This window comes from Pistacia vera, unplaced genomic scaffold, assembly GCF_008641045.1.
Source record: "Pistacia vera cultivar Batoury unplaced genomic scaffold, PisVer_v2 Contig123, whole genome shotgun sequence".
Lineage (NCBI taxonomy): Eukaryota > Viridiplantae > Streptophyta > Magnoliopsida > Sapindales > Anacardiaceae > Pistacia > Pistacia vera.
Window position 1 is genome coordinate 584,281 of NW_022195282.1, and position 15,855 is coordinate 600,135.

Below are 15,855 nucleotides of genomic sequence, written 5' to 3' on the forward strand. Positions count from 1 at the left end.
CACCTCGACTAATCCTTAGGAAAGGCTAACGTAACAATTCATCCCATGACCGCCCACTTAAATCGCGGATGCTAAGTTATAAGAAAGTTGTTTAAACTCTAAGTTTAAAATTGGAATTTTCGTCCAGCCTTACTATCTGTTTAATAGAAAACAATAATAAATAAATTAAGTTAAACTCTTGCTTTACAAATCTAAGCTGGAAAGTGGAATTCTCGTCTAGCCCTAGTATGTCCACATCTGGTTACCACTTTATAACATGGAGTTTATAAAGAATTAGAGTTAAAATATAACACATGAATATAAAATGTACAAGTTGTTAGTCCCTTTCAAGATTTACATCAATTTGTTGTTTGTATTTTTAATGAATTCAGGGAACAGATTGGTGGAATTGGACCTAATTAACCAGTTTTTGCCCACTTTAAGATATGTACATTTATGTTTAATTTTTGAGCTAAAAAATCACTATGTTGCCTGTATTTTTAGGTGCCAGCCTGTGTAAAAAGAAAATGAAAGAGATAGGTGCCAATCGGTGTAAAAGTTAAGTGAAAGAGATTATACGATGATGATAAAGTGAACTTAGGTAGAATTCAAATGCAAAAGCTAACTCAAAGGAGGAGGAAGCCCAATTGCATATATACATCCTATGTTTTAAAACCCAACCTGGGGTGAAACTCGGCAAAGTGGCTAGGTCTTAGGTTGACTAGTTTGACTGGCAGGTCAAATCAATGTCCAAAAGTTTGAAATTTAATAAAAATACTCCTAAAAATTACATGGAAATCCCTATAGGTTTGAAATCTTGCAAAAATACCCCAAACACCACTGTCGACGTTGGTAAATAGGGTCAGTTTCCGGCGATGAAAACACTCTTTATCACCATGAAAACACTCCCCTCAGCCTCCTAACCAAAACCCATCTCACCCTTCCCTTGTTCGCCTCCCTAGTCGACAACAGGCTTTTTCCGGTGACATTATTTTGCAATTTTTGATTGATTCACTCACTAAAAATCGTCGCCGTTGCCACCATTGCACTAACTAGCCATTTCTTTTCAAAAGCCCTAACATTCCAGCCTTCAATTGTTCATGGATTGATATCCTAATTTTTAGGGTTTTCAATTAATAGGAAAATTTGTAACTTGACCCAGTGAAGGCTCCAGGAACCGGTTGAATCGGCTAGACCAGGCCGGACCGAGTTTTAAAACACTATATACACAATAACAGCTTACTAACTCGATAATATGGGATAAATACAACTTTTAACACGATCCCTCACATGTAGCTTTAATAACATGATAAAGTAAACTTAGATACAACTTATTCCCGAAGGTTAGCTCTAAGAGAGTAAGAAATCTGACCACATATACACTTATTTATCATAGGCACCTTTACAATATACAATTATTACTTTACGAAATACAAAAGGTAAATTTGTCAGTCAATCCTTGTAAAGAAAAGTATAAGAGGGCACCATTATAATATTCAATTATCACTTTTTACTATTTCCTCACATGTAAGTTAGGTTATAATTAAAATATTGTCATATTAGTAATTAAATTTTAATGGTAGGTTAGCTCAAGGAACATAAATTTCAAAGTCTTAATTATAATAATGAAGCTTTACAAGAAATTTTGAACAAGGATTAAGACTTTTAATCACAATAATTTAACAATAAAAAGTCACATCTAATCTTACTTAATTTTCAAAGTATCCTTCTAAGTAGACACTTACTTTGACCAAATTACCCTCCATGTTGAACAAATATTAAAAAAAAAATATAACATTCTTTTAAAAAAATTAAAAAAATATCGAAAGATCTGAATCAATCAGCTTTTATGTTTATTTATGTTAGGAATTGTTCGGTACATCTTTTCAAGAAAAAACTTATTGGAGTAGATATTATGATGATATAATTTATATGAAAAAATATAAAATTATAAAGAATTTTTAATTTTTAATTTTAAATTTTAAATTAACAAATAAAGGTTTAATATAGGAATATATTTTATGTTTTAAAATTTTAAATAAATTAAAATAGAAAGTATTAGAAACGTATATGACAAACTCAAATTTCTTTTCTTAAATTCTTTAAAAAAGAAATTTTGAAATTAAAAAAAAAATAATTTGGTTTTAATACTTTTTCTGACAATTAAAAGTGACAGGCAAAAAGGACTTTGAAAGCACTTTGTCATAATGGACGGTTGGTGATGAGAGAAGTGAACTGTATGTATACTAGTCAAGTTAGAGAAGTGAGATGATGGGAAGCACGCGTTGAAAAAATACCGCCGTAGATTAGATTCGATTCGATTCCAGACGTGGGACCACCGTTAATTATAAGAGATTGACATTCTACAGCTCAGCAACACCATAGTCCACCTCACGTGCCTTTGAATTTTGGACTCATCTATTATTATTTTTATTTCCTTAAATTAATTGAATTTCAAGATTTTATTTTACGAAACTTGCGTGTGCGGTCTTCAATAACTCAGAATTTAACATTTGAAGAAAATCACATAAAAAAAAAAAATAATATAAAAAATTAATTATAAATGAGAAAAGATAAAAATTTAAGACCGTTTATTGGTTGTCTTATGGATCTTTGTCGAACAACCGAATTGAGTTATACAATTATTAGGTTAAGATTCAATATTTCAGCTTAAAAATATTTGAACATCCTCTCCTCACATACCAAGATTTTTATTTTATTTTATTTTTTTGTGGCGGATGGGTTATATATACCCTCTCTCAGAGCTGTTACCTGGTCGATTGTGTGCGTTATGAGGCTACTACATGGTCGTGTGTGTTATGGAAAAGAGAATTGTGTCTTACAAGAATAGGGTCTCATAGAAGGCAATTCCATCTTTGTCCCTTAGTCAATTACCAAAATGCCTTCACTTTTATTGAATTCTCTATGATTTTCTATCTCTTTTCACTCCCCACAAAATCAACTAGTTTTGAGTGAAAAGACTATTTTACCCTTAATGCAAATTTAAGGCATTTTCTTCAAATTCTCTTAAAATAATCCTAACAAAATTTAACTAAGGGCTATACAACATAATTTAAATCATGTACCTCAATGTTGACTGTTACACTTCAATTATTGCCTATTTATCCTATTTCCAATTTTATTTTATTATTAATAATAGGATATTCGTACCAATTTACACGTACCTCAACTAATTTCTTTATTCTATTAAATACCCTACAAACCCAATAGACCAGGTAATCATAAATGTGATAAGTAGCTACTTTGTAAGACTCGAACACAAGACTTCTGGGTAATCCACCTAAATGGCTAAAGTCTTAGTATCTAGCCGCAAACCGATTGATTACTTCCATTTTTTATTTTTATCATTAGAAAAAAAAATAAAAAAAAAATCCATTCTTGCTAATTTTAAATAAATATTATTAACCCTAGAAATTATTTAAAATCGACCATAAAAATATTAAAACTCCCATAATAAGGGAATTATAATAATAATATACTTATAATATTCAACATAAATATCGTAATAGTTTTCTTAAAATAATATTGTTTGACTTAAAATTGGTCGGCTTTTGCTGGTGGCTCGTCCTAAAAGATTGTAACTAAAGCTTTACGAAAAGAACAACCCTATTATAATAAAATAATATTTGCTTAATTTATTAATCAAGATCTTTATACAGGAACATTGAATTCAAAACTTAATTATCTCACTAATTAGATTACGTATCACCTTATAGTTTTAAATTATATGTTTCTTTCTCATTATTTTTAATTGTTAGTAGGATTATTTAGGTTAATGTTTGTTGTTCAATAAATCCGGAGCGGATAATTCCTCTTTTAGCCTGAAGATATCTTGCGATATAGACTCCACAATCAAAGTCAAAAATCTCGCTAGTTACTATTTTTAAGTTTATTTCCGATTCAATTTTGTAATTGTAACACCCACATGAAGGTGCGCAATTTAATTTATGCTCTTATACCTTTAGTTTATTTTTTTGCTAAAGTTATTTTGAGGAGATGTGAATAAAATGTCTTAAACTTGCATTAAGGGTAAAATGATCTTTTCACTCAAAATTAGTTGATAAAGTGGAGAGTGAAAAGAGGTAGAATTTCATGGAGAATGTATTAAAAATGAGGACATTATGGTAATTGACTAAAGAACATAGATGAAATTTTAAAGAAAGTACAAGAACAAAATGGGAAAGTATGCATATTAATATGAGATATTAAGAGTTCAAGCAAAAAGACGCTATCATTCTCTACTCTCTCTCACGCCACTTTTAGTGATTATTTTACGAATATACTACCTAGAAATAAAGCATTACAGTAACAGTATTATATAAACCCAATTATGATATGTTTTGGGCAAGAGCGACTGAGATAGAGACAAGAAAACAAAAAACTCGGTGAGATAACTCTTTAGTACTTATAATAACTCTTTGTAACTTAGCTCGTTGGTACACTCGGTTACATAACAACGGAAGTATGTTTTGCGTTATAAGCAGTCGAACTACCTCAAAAAATATTTCTTATTCTTTGTTATTTAATGATTATTATTACACATTCATCATCGCTAATTCATTGATCCATCAGGATTACGCACTAGTCTTAATGGTTCTAACATTATCAATCACGTACTTCTGATTGGTGTAATTTTTTGCATCGACAATCTTTTAAGCAAATAATTTTTTATAAATATTCTTAAATTTAATTATATTCTTAAATAATAGTGAACCATATCCAAATTATGAACCGAATAACGAGCTAAACCCGAAACCGGGCATGTGATTAGAAATTAATTAACATTAATTACAACGTTGATTAGTTGTCAAGTCAATTAAATTATTGCAACATGTCATTAATTTTTGTTCATTGTTTATGGTGAGATTCTGGGAATCTTTTTATAATTAATTTTGGGTTAATTTCGTCGATCCATTTGGTACCTAAAATAACTAAAATAAATTGGGTTAGGAATTGACCCGGAATATGGGGGTTCTGTGGGTCAAACTCGGGTAATTAAAAAACCCATAACATGTGAAGGATAATGAAAATAATTATGGAGAAAATTAAACAAGTTACTTGAGCTGTACCTCATGTTTTGTTTCCATTAGTATATAAATATAGGAATATAATATAATTATTAATATCTTAGATATATGATAAGACAATATCTCCGTTTGTTTTATTATTTTGGATAGGATTTTGGAAATAATATTAGGTAGTTGAATAGAGGAGTATTACGAGGTAAAATTTATAAAAAAAAATCCCTAGGTTTGCTAATTTAACTAAACACCCCTATATATAAAAGTTTTGTAAAATGACAAAAACACTCCCACCACCCGCAATGCCAGATTCCGGCCACCACCGACAGAATTTGACCAAAAAATTGTGTAACAACACATACCGGTCAGATCTAACGGGTATGACATCGATATGGCCTTTTCCGACCAGATCCACCACGGATCTGGTCGAAAAAGGTCAGATCTACGGCTAGATGTAGCCGTCGATGGCCGCAAAAGTCCATCTTTGGCCGTCAGCTACGACTAAATATTGGCCATCGTTGACCGATAACGACGTCCATATCTTTGGCCGTTGCTTACGACCAGATCTGGCCTTTTTTGGCTAGATCCACTGTGGATCCAGCCAGAAAAAACCAGATTGATGAATTAGCAGCCAGTTCTGGTCGTGGTGTAGGCTGTTGTGACAGATTCCGGCTAGCACCCATGGTGATTGCTAGAATCTGGTAAGTATGGGTCAGTGGGGGTGTTTTTGTTAATTTTTAAACTTTTTTCTGGGCGTATTTAAGAAATTAATAAACTTAAGGGGTCTGTAAGTAATTAAAAAATATAGTAATATTTCTCAAATAATGTGCCAAACAATATTTGGGGAATAGGATTGGGAATATGGGTAGAAATATGAAACTAAACGCACCCTTAATATTTTAAACCAAAAAGTGTAGAAGTTGCTTGATAATTGTCAAAAAGTTTTTTTTTTTTTTTTTGGGTAACTGGGGATGTCCAGACCAGTTTATGTGCACCTTAACTAATCTTTTAGGGTCTTAAAGTTAACGGACCGTATAATACTTTAGTAGTCATTCTTATTAACAATGAGGGGAATCAAACTTAAGACCACTTGAGTAATATACCCAAGAATCTCAGTTGATTGCCTGACCATCCAAAAGTTGGTCAAAAAGTTGAATAAATAGAAAATAAATCAAACAAATTGGAATCTCTATTAAAGAACCCTTATCCTCTCTTTGGTTGGAGGGTGTATCTACCTTATTATACCCAAACCCTTTTCCATAGAACAAGTTTCTTATAAGTTTTTTCCTCACTCTTTGGTGCGTACAGCTATCTACGTTATTATACACAAACCTCTTTACATATAACTAGTTATAAGAAAGTTTTTTCCCCTCTCATTGGTTCCTGGGTGTATCTACCTTATTATACTCAAACCCCTTTACATATAACAAGGTACCGCTTAAATCTTAGGAGCAGGCAGATTCAAATATGAGACTGTGTGCCTTAACCACACATCCTACCACTTGGGCTACCCAAGAGTGGGTAAGTTATAAGAATTTTTTTTTTTTTCAACCAAGGTATCCGAGCCAGCTTATGCGCACCTTGACTAATCCTTAGGGAAGGCTAACGTAACACGACTGCCCACTTAAATCACAGATGCTAAGTTATAAGAAAGTTGTTTAAACTCTGAGTTTAAAATTGGAATTTTCGTCTAACCTTACTATCTGTTTAATAGAAAACAATAATAAATAAAGTAAAACTCTTGCTTTACAAATCTAAGTTGGAAAGTGGAATTCTCGTCTAGCCCTAGTATCCACATCTGGTTACCATTTTATAACATGGAGTTTATAAAGAATTAGAGTTAAAATATAACACATGAATATAAAATGTACAACTTGTTAGTCCCTTTCAAGATTTACATCAATTTGTTGTTTGTATTTTTAATGAATTCTGGGAACAGATTGGTGGAATTGGACCTAATTAACCAGTTTTTGCCCACTTTAAGATAGGTACATTTATGTTTAATTTTTGAGCTAAAAAATCACCATGTTGCCTGTATTTTTAGGTGCCAGCCTGTGTAAAAAGAAAATGAAAGAAATAGGTACCAGTCAGTGTAAAAAGTAAGTAAAAGAGATTGTACGATGATGATAAAGTGAATTTAGGTAGAATTCAAGCGCAAAAGCTAACTCAAAGGAGGAGGAAGCCCAATTGCATATATACACCGTATGTTTTAAAACCCAACCTGGGGTGAAACTCGGCAAAGTGGCTAGGTCTTGGGTTGACTAGTTTGACCTGATATCTTCCAAATAAAGATCTAATTCGGATTTCTTAGTGGAAATGAAAACACTCTCATAGTTGTCAAAATCCTGCATCGTTTAAACAGTTAAGTGTCAAAAGTTAAAATTAAACAATAAACAATACTTTATTTATCATAAGAATATAAAAACTAAAAAGTATAGTGACTTACAGAAGAATGATCTACATGCCTACTAAGAGTAAGACCACTCGCAGGAGAAACAACTGAAGGTGAGGCAGGAACTTCTTTAGAACACTGAGCCTCGTAAGGTTGAAAAAGCTTTTGCAAGTTATTCTTAACAACCTCCAACTTCCATGTGGCAGTAGTTGAATCATAAACTTTGTTGAAAGCATACTCCACAAACTGAAACTTGAGACGTGGGTCAAGAATAGTTGCAATCGTCAACACAAAACTATAAGAATCCTAATATTTTATAAATTTTGGGATCATTTGTTCCGCCATGCTCCTAACAACTTCATCCTCTCTTTAATTAAACACAACTGAATTTCTCACACACTTTTCAGGTATAAGTTTGCTGTAGGATATTTAGAACTCGAGAATAAAATCGTAATATCATAAAATGGTTCCAAGAACTTGCATATCCTCGCCCCCCTATCCCATTCGTCATCTAATAGACAAAATTTATAACTGAAATCTATTGTTGATAAAGCCACAAACACAGGACGATATATTAAAGCCGTTTCAAGCATTAAAAATGTCGAATTTCATCTAGTGGAAACATCCAAACTCAACCCCATTGACCTTTTCACTCCTATTTGTATAGCAAGTTCTCCAAACTTGATTCTTCTAGCCTCAATTGCTTTAATATATTTCACACTATCTCGAATCTTATTTAAAGCGACATTAATAGTTTTTAACCCTTCTTGAACAATAAGATTCAAGATATGTGCAGAACATCGCACATGGAAAAATTCACCTCTACATAACAAAGCATTCTGCACACAAAGCTGGTTCCTAAAGATATCCTCCATCCTATCATTACTACTTGCATTATCCAAAGTAATTGAGAAAATTTTCTTTTCAATTCCCTACTCTTGCAAGAAATTCATAATATTATCTGCCAAAACAACCCTTGAGTGTGGAGGAGGAATATGGCAAAAGTTCAATATTTTACTTTGTAACTCCCAATCCTCATCTATATAATAAGCTGTCAAAGAAATATGTCCCTCAGTTGTACCAGAAGTCCAAACATCAGAAGTTAAGCAAATTCTACTAGTAAGCCTCCCTAATTCAAGCTTAGTTTTTTTCTTCATCCTTTCATATATTTTTAAGCAATCCGCCTAAGCGGTGTTCCTAGAATAATGCATAAGCTCCTCACACACATACGAAAAGACTCTCCTAGTTCCTTGATTCTCCACATATGAATATGGATAATTATGTTGAATAATTGATAAGGTCATATATTCACGATAAGTCTCTTGACTAATCTTTCTACTTTGTAATCTATGATCATGATCAATCAATAATTGCCCTACATCATAGTTGGCACGTTTTGGACAGTTTCCCATATAACGCTTCAAATTTTTAGTCCCATGTGTGATACTACCATATGCATAAGATTTATTGCATGCCTTACACCTAACCCTCTCATTCTTATTCTCATCAACATATGTCTCAAAATAATTCCAAACTTCTGATGTTTTATGTTTATTTCTAGAACTAGTTGTAGGAATACTATAATTAGAAGGAGGTGGCATTATCTTAGAAGCATCGTCACTTGCTCTCATGTTAACCATATCCATATCTATAGTTTTAGAATCCGTCATGTCAATGCTTCAGACTATATATATATATATGATTGATAGGGTAATGTTACAATAATATTAATATATTAGGTCTTTCACACACACTCAAAGGATAATACAATAAAATAAAGAAACAAACATCAAAGACACCATAACTAGAATAAAATTATCAAACTGTGAGATAAGTTATTTAGTTCAATGGTAGGTGACTTCACAACCACCATCAGTCACATTTCCTCTTCAGTAATAAATAGATTAAAGTGAATCAAGTTTCACAGAATATAATTTCTTATTCATATAGATACAGTTTTCTGACCTCCATATTCAAAATGGATGTAAGGGAAGAGAGAATTAAAGGCTTAATGAAGCTGAAGGTGCTCATAACCAAGTTGCAACGACGCCGTTTGTTCTCAACATCTAGAGCTCGAGCTAATCTCAACCAAGTGGATGAAAATGGAAAAAATGGAGAAAAAGGATCTGGTGGAACAGTGAAGAAAGGTCATTTTGCAGTTGTTGCAGTAAAGGGTGAGAAACCAAAGAGGTTCACGTTAGAGTTGGGCTACCTGAACAACCCGGAATTCATTAAATTATTGGAGCAAGCTCAAGAAGAATTTGGATTCGAGCAAAAGGGTGTTCTTGCAGTGCCTTGCCAACCTGAAGAACTACAGGATATTCTAAATTTAAAGAGAAATAGAAGAGCCATTACTGAATGGTAGAGTTCAATTTATTCTTCAAGAAAAAGATTTTATTTAATTACATTAACTCAATGTCTTGATTTCTTGGAGCAGAGATATTGGATAGATATCCCAGGTGTCACATATCAACATATCCCTAATAAGACTAATTAAAATAGCGAAGATGAGGACAACTAACAATGGGTCATGACTAATTTGGACTCATCTATGATCTTTCCAATCCACATCTGGGGTAACCTTCTCTGATTCTAAATCTTCAAATTAAAGTTTTAAAGATGAATACTACCAAAATGAGGCTCTTTCATCAATATTACAACTTATTATTCATCGACCCTACTTAGCTCCAAAGCTTACAGTAAAGACATCTATCTATGTACACTCAAACCCAAATTCAAACAAATGAGAATGACAGAATTCAACCTTTTTTTAATTCAACATTTTGGGTGGCGAGAGATCCTAGTGGATCCTATTCTCCACTAACGTTAATTCCATATCCCTATCCCACCATAAAAGGAACCAGAGTGAGAGAAATGAGCTGCTGAAAAAGCAGAACCAACACACAATTATAGTTCGTGACAGAGATTTCACGAATTGTAATAAGCCAAAATATACAAATCTTGTGAAACATATTCTACCCAACAACAGCATGATCACAAAGGTCAATTAAGCATCAAACAAGCTGCAGCTTTTTTGGAACAAAGATGGATACAATAAAAACAAATCTTGAAACCCAACTCACCGATCTGCGACTGCAATGGTAGGGAGGAGAGCCGCGAGTTTGCGATGGAGAAAGAGAGGAGATGACGAGATGACGCCCGAGTCTCGACGACGTGAGAGAGAGGAGATGATCGACTGACGAGGATGAGTGAGGGCGACGATGGGACTAGGAATGGGAATGACGGATGAGAGATTGAGAGTTTAGAGAATGAATGAATCAGGTGAGGTATACTGATGAGTGATGAGAGATTGAGGGGTGGGAGAGAATTGTTATTTTGATTTTTGACATTTTGTTTTAGAGTTAGGGACTTAGGGTTAAGGATTTGCAAAAACGGGTACCAGCGGGTGCCCGTGGGTTCACCCATATAACCCCTCAATAATATGGGTACGGGTTTAAAAAACGGGTCCAATATATTAAACCCATACCCCATATTTTTTACCCAAGTATGGGCGGACCCGTGGGTCTGGACCCGTTTTGCCAAGTCTAGTTATGGTAGAGTAAATGATGCCCTACAAGTTGAAAAGAAGGTTGGCTGTTTGAATCAATTAGAAGTTGCTGGACAATATGACAAAGTTTATTATCTCGTTGAATTGCTTCTTCTAAATCTCCCATAATTGCAAAACAACCAATGGAGAATGCATTATATTCCCCTTCCTCCTGTTTCCGTGAAAGAGCATCTGCGACTTTATTCTCCAATCGCGAAAAATATTGTATTTCGAAATCCAACCCCAATAACTTGATAACCCACTTCTGTTGACTCCCACCTAGTAATTTTTTATCAGTTTAGAAATGCAGACTCTGTTAATCAATTTTGATGATAGAATAGTGTCCTAAAAGGTAATGGAGAAAATCATGAATAGCTAGAACTACTGCCATGAGCTCTCTTTCATAAACTGATTTCAATTGTGACTTCATTGATAACCCTTTACTCAGAAAAGTGAGTGGTATGCCCTCCTCCATCAATACTGCCCCTAATCCACTACCCGAGGCATCTGTCTCAATCATAAACTTTTAGGAAAAATCGGGCATGGCCAATACTGGCACATTGGTCATTACCTTCTTCAATTTTTCAAAAGCTACTTGGGTAAATTCCTTCCATTCAAAAGCATCCTTTTTTAGTAAAGCGGTTTAAGGCGAGGGAATCTTATCATGACCTTGAACAGAACACCAGTAGTAGCCAGTTAAGCCGAGAAACCCCCGGAGAGCTCTCACATTCTTCGGAATTGGCCACTTGAGGATGTTATCTACCTTTGATGGATTAACAGATATCCCTTCAGCTAAGATTATATGCCCCAAATATTCCAACTATTGTTGTCAGAACAAACACTTGTTTCTATTCACAACCAACTAGTGTTCCAATCAAGTTTGAAGAGTGAGAGTTTTTGGTGCTTTGAGTGCTCTATCATCCCTTTACTATAGACTAGAATGTCGTCAATAAAGACGAGTATAAACTTTCTTAAATATGGCCTGAAAACGTAATTCATTAATGCTTGGAAATTGGAGGGCGCGTTTGTCAACCCAAAGGGCATGACTAAGAACTTGTAGTGCCCCTCATTTGTTCTAAATGCAGTCTTATGGGTGTCCTAAGGCCGAACTCGTATCTGATGATAACCTAACTTTAAATCCAATTTAGAAAACACTGATGCCCCATCAAGCTCATCAAATAGCTCATAGATTGTCGGAATAAGGAATTTATCGGGTACAGTGACTTGATTTACTACCCTCTAATCTACACAAATTCTCCACTCCACATCCTTCTTTTTTACTAACAATATCAGGCTTGAAAATAGACTCACACTAAGCTTAATGGTCCCCAAGGCTAGCATCTCCCTAACTATGAGTTTTATCTCATTTTTCTAGTAATACGGGTATCTATATGGTCTTAAATTTGGGGGCTAGGTTCTTGCCACTAATTGAATTGAATGCTCTTGTGTTCTAACTAGTGGCAGTCTCGTTAAGGGTTCAAACACTTGCCTAAACTGGTCTAGCACCTCAGCCAATGTTTCATCCATTCTCTCCTCACCTCCAAATTGCTTTTGAATCTCCCCAAACTCCACCAAAATACCCTAACGTTCACTCTGTACCGTTTTAATCATTACTTTCAAGGACACCATTGTCTTACTTAGGGATGGGTCTTCTCACAACTTCACAATTTTTTCTCTTAACCTGAACTTCATGGTTTGTTTCTTCCAATCAATCACTGTTTCCCCTAAGGTCTCTAGCCATGCCATCACAAGCACCACATCGGCACTTTCCCATTTTAAAGGGAAAGAAATATTAGACGAATACCATACCTTGTAATTCCAAGGGAACTTCTTTACACTTACCTTTACATGTAACCCAGTACCCATCTCCAACTCTAACTCTAAAAGAAGGAGTTGCAACAATTAGGATCCCTAAACTCCCTACTGCCTCTATACGAATGAAATTGTGGGAAGTCCCACTATCAATCAAAACAATCACCTCCCTACCTTGAACATTCCTTTTTAGCTTCATCGTTTTGGCCAGTGTATTCCTACCACCGAATTGATGGACAACTCAACATTACTCTGTGGTTGTTCAATTTCAATCTCCTCACCTTCTTCTTCATTGGTTAGGCTGGGTCTGCCTCACATTCCTCAAGCAAAATTACGTAGAATTGCTTCTCTCCACACCGATGCCCAAGTGAGAATTTTCCATCACACCTATAAGGCTGTCACATAAACCCTTCTCTCTCTTCCTCTGAATCTTTGCCTCAGTAAGCTTTTTGAAGGGAAAATCCCATCGAAAAGTGTTAGATCTGAAACTCTCGACTAGCGTTGACCTTGAGTTGGACGCATTCTCGGTGGAGAAACGTTTGAACGTCGATGGAGTGGATTTAGTTCTTTGATTAGTTGTTGGGTGGGTTTGGCTCATATTAGGTTAGGTCATAAGGGATTAGTTCATGTGGGTTTGGGTCAAGTGAGGTTGGACCTTATAATATTCATCGGGCTTGAAGGGGTTGGTAAAATTTCGGGGCCTAGTTACATTTCCTCCCACTCTCCCTTGTCAGCCCAAACCTACGCAGGCTTCATCCAATACAATATTCCTTTCTTCCAAATCTTTAGGCTAAGGTGGTAGCTTAGATTAAGGAGTTGGGCTGGTCCAGTAGGTTAGGTCTTTGGAGTTTAATTTCAACCCTGATTTCTAGATTCAGTCCGTTCATGAAGGTTGCGGTGAGAACATCCTCCCTCTGGTCGATGGTCAGCGCTGCTACCTCTTCGAAATGACGATAATAGTTCAACACCGTACTTGATTGCTTTGTTGACATGACCAACTCCAAAGGGTTGACTTCCTGGGCACTGCTAAACCTTTGAAAGAGCACCACCTTAAACGCCGGCCAAGCCATCATTGGATTTCTGGATTTTGTCCACTGAGACTAGTGAAAGGCCTCTCCCTCCATACACAGCGTCGTCAAAAAGACTTTGTTCTCCTCTGTTACTTGATTGATGGCAAAGTATCGTTCAACTCAAAAAATCCAACCGTAAAAGTCATCATCGAAAAAAATCGGTAGTTCAAGCTTTTGTACCCAACAAACCACCCCCCCCCCCCCCCCCCCCCCCCCACAATCTCTCCACTTTTCCCTCTTTACCATGGTTATAACCCCCATACTCAAGTAGTGGTGGTTCGTTTTCCAAGCTAGTTCCTCCGTTATGTTGGTTTCCTATTCCGGAGTGGTTACCTTCTTCCAGCACCATTATTCTCCGGCAAGCTTCTTCTTCTATTCTTCGATGAGCTTCTTCTTCGTCTTTCTGCTACATCTAGTTTTGCATCTCAACTATCTCTCTCATGGAGGTAACAGCTTCCATCAACTTGGTTAGGTCTTTCTAAATCACTGTGACTTCTTTCTTAACATTATCAACTCTGTTCTCCATTGTAGTGCTAACCATACCCCAGTGGCAACTACCCTGATACCACTTGATAGACTCCTTCTCTTTAACTCACACACTCAAGCAAACAAAACAACTCAAACAATAAACCAAAAACAAGATTCAAGAAAATGTGTATATTAATGACATAAACAAAGTGATACACTTTTCGAATGCAAATCTACTATCTATCCAACTCACGAAATGCATGAACAAAATAAAGACTTAAAGAAAAACAAAGATATCGTTGAGCTCCGAGGGCTAGCTTCCTCCCTTTTCCCAACTTTTCTCAATAATCTGTATCTCCAAACATTCTCCCTTTTTAATTCATCTAGCACTCCCACATATAACAGAATATTGTACTCTGCCTATCAACAAAAGCCATCTATCCTGTACATTTCTGTCACCCTCCCATGTCTTGGCTTGTAATCCTCTATTTCATCCCCTTTACTCTTCCTACTGTAGACCAACACTTCATTGATTCTATCACAATGCAACAAGCGGCAGCTTCTCCATATTGATTTTGGTTTCATTTTGGAAACGTCGCCTGGTTTTGAGAGCGTACACTTCAAGCTGAGCCATGAAATGACCCAATTACAAGATCTATTTGGGGTTATAAAGAGTGATACGTGGCATCAATTTGTAAGGTAATGAAAGAGTTTCTTATTGGATCTTTTTTTCTTTATACATTCTATTGACAACTTTTATCTAAAGTTGACTTCGTTATTTTGTACATGAATAACTTGTGTATTAAGGGTTATCCTGCTACTTAGTCGTTATATGGACGGTATCATCAACACCATGCTATTAATGCTAGAGAGTGGATTACCTTGCTACTTAGTCGTTATATGGACGGTATCATCAACACCATGCTATTAATGCTAGAGAGTGGATTACATCGCAAGTTGTTTCATCCGGAGATGAGTGAACGCGAGGCTGCAATTTTCATGAGAAATGTATGCACAGACACTTACAACAAATGGACCACTGTTGGATATGACTTGATAGTTGATGTAGTATCTGCAACAGGGTATTGAGAAGTAAAGAATTGTTGAAAAATCAAAATCTGCTCTGATACCATGTTGAAAATCGGAGGAGTAAAAAAACATAAAATTAAAGAACAACATATAACACACAAAGGTACACGATATTTTACGTGGTTTGGCATAACTTGCCTACATCCACAGACAAGAGAGTTTTTACTATAATAATATGAATACGATACAAGTGTTTCATCATACCATCAACCTTCATTATGAGCGATCGTTGGATACTCTAATTCTTCTGCTGAACATCTTGTTCCTATGGTGTTTAATACCCTTTGGTATTTTCCCAATACCCGTAGTACCCTTACATTAAAACCCCTTGTATCCTCACATTCTCTCTTTCTTTACTTCCCTCTCTCATAACCTTGAATTGGTTCTAACTCCTTTATTTATAGGTAAAATAGGACATTCTTATTCTACTAAGATTCATATTCCTATTCCTAATAA

The 15,855-nt window shown here is 35.1% G+C and overlaps 1 protein-coding gene and 1 pseudogene across 1 annotated transcript; one reads left to right on the forward strand and one right to left on the reverse strand.

Moving 5' to 3' along the window:
• Positions 1–4,946: 4,946 nt before the first annotated feature.
• LOC116116462 overlaps positions 4,947–15,855 on the reverse strand; it is a 30,752-nt pseudogene continuing 19,843 nt past the window's right edge.
• On the forward strand, positions 9,392–9,778 carry LOC116116342 (auxin-responsive protein SAUR71). The gene has a single exon (XM_031402435.1). The coding sequence runs from the start codon at positions 9,392–9,394 to the stop codon at positions 9,776–9,778; it is 387 nt and encodes a 128-aa protein (XP_031258295.1).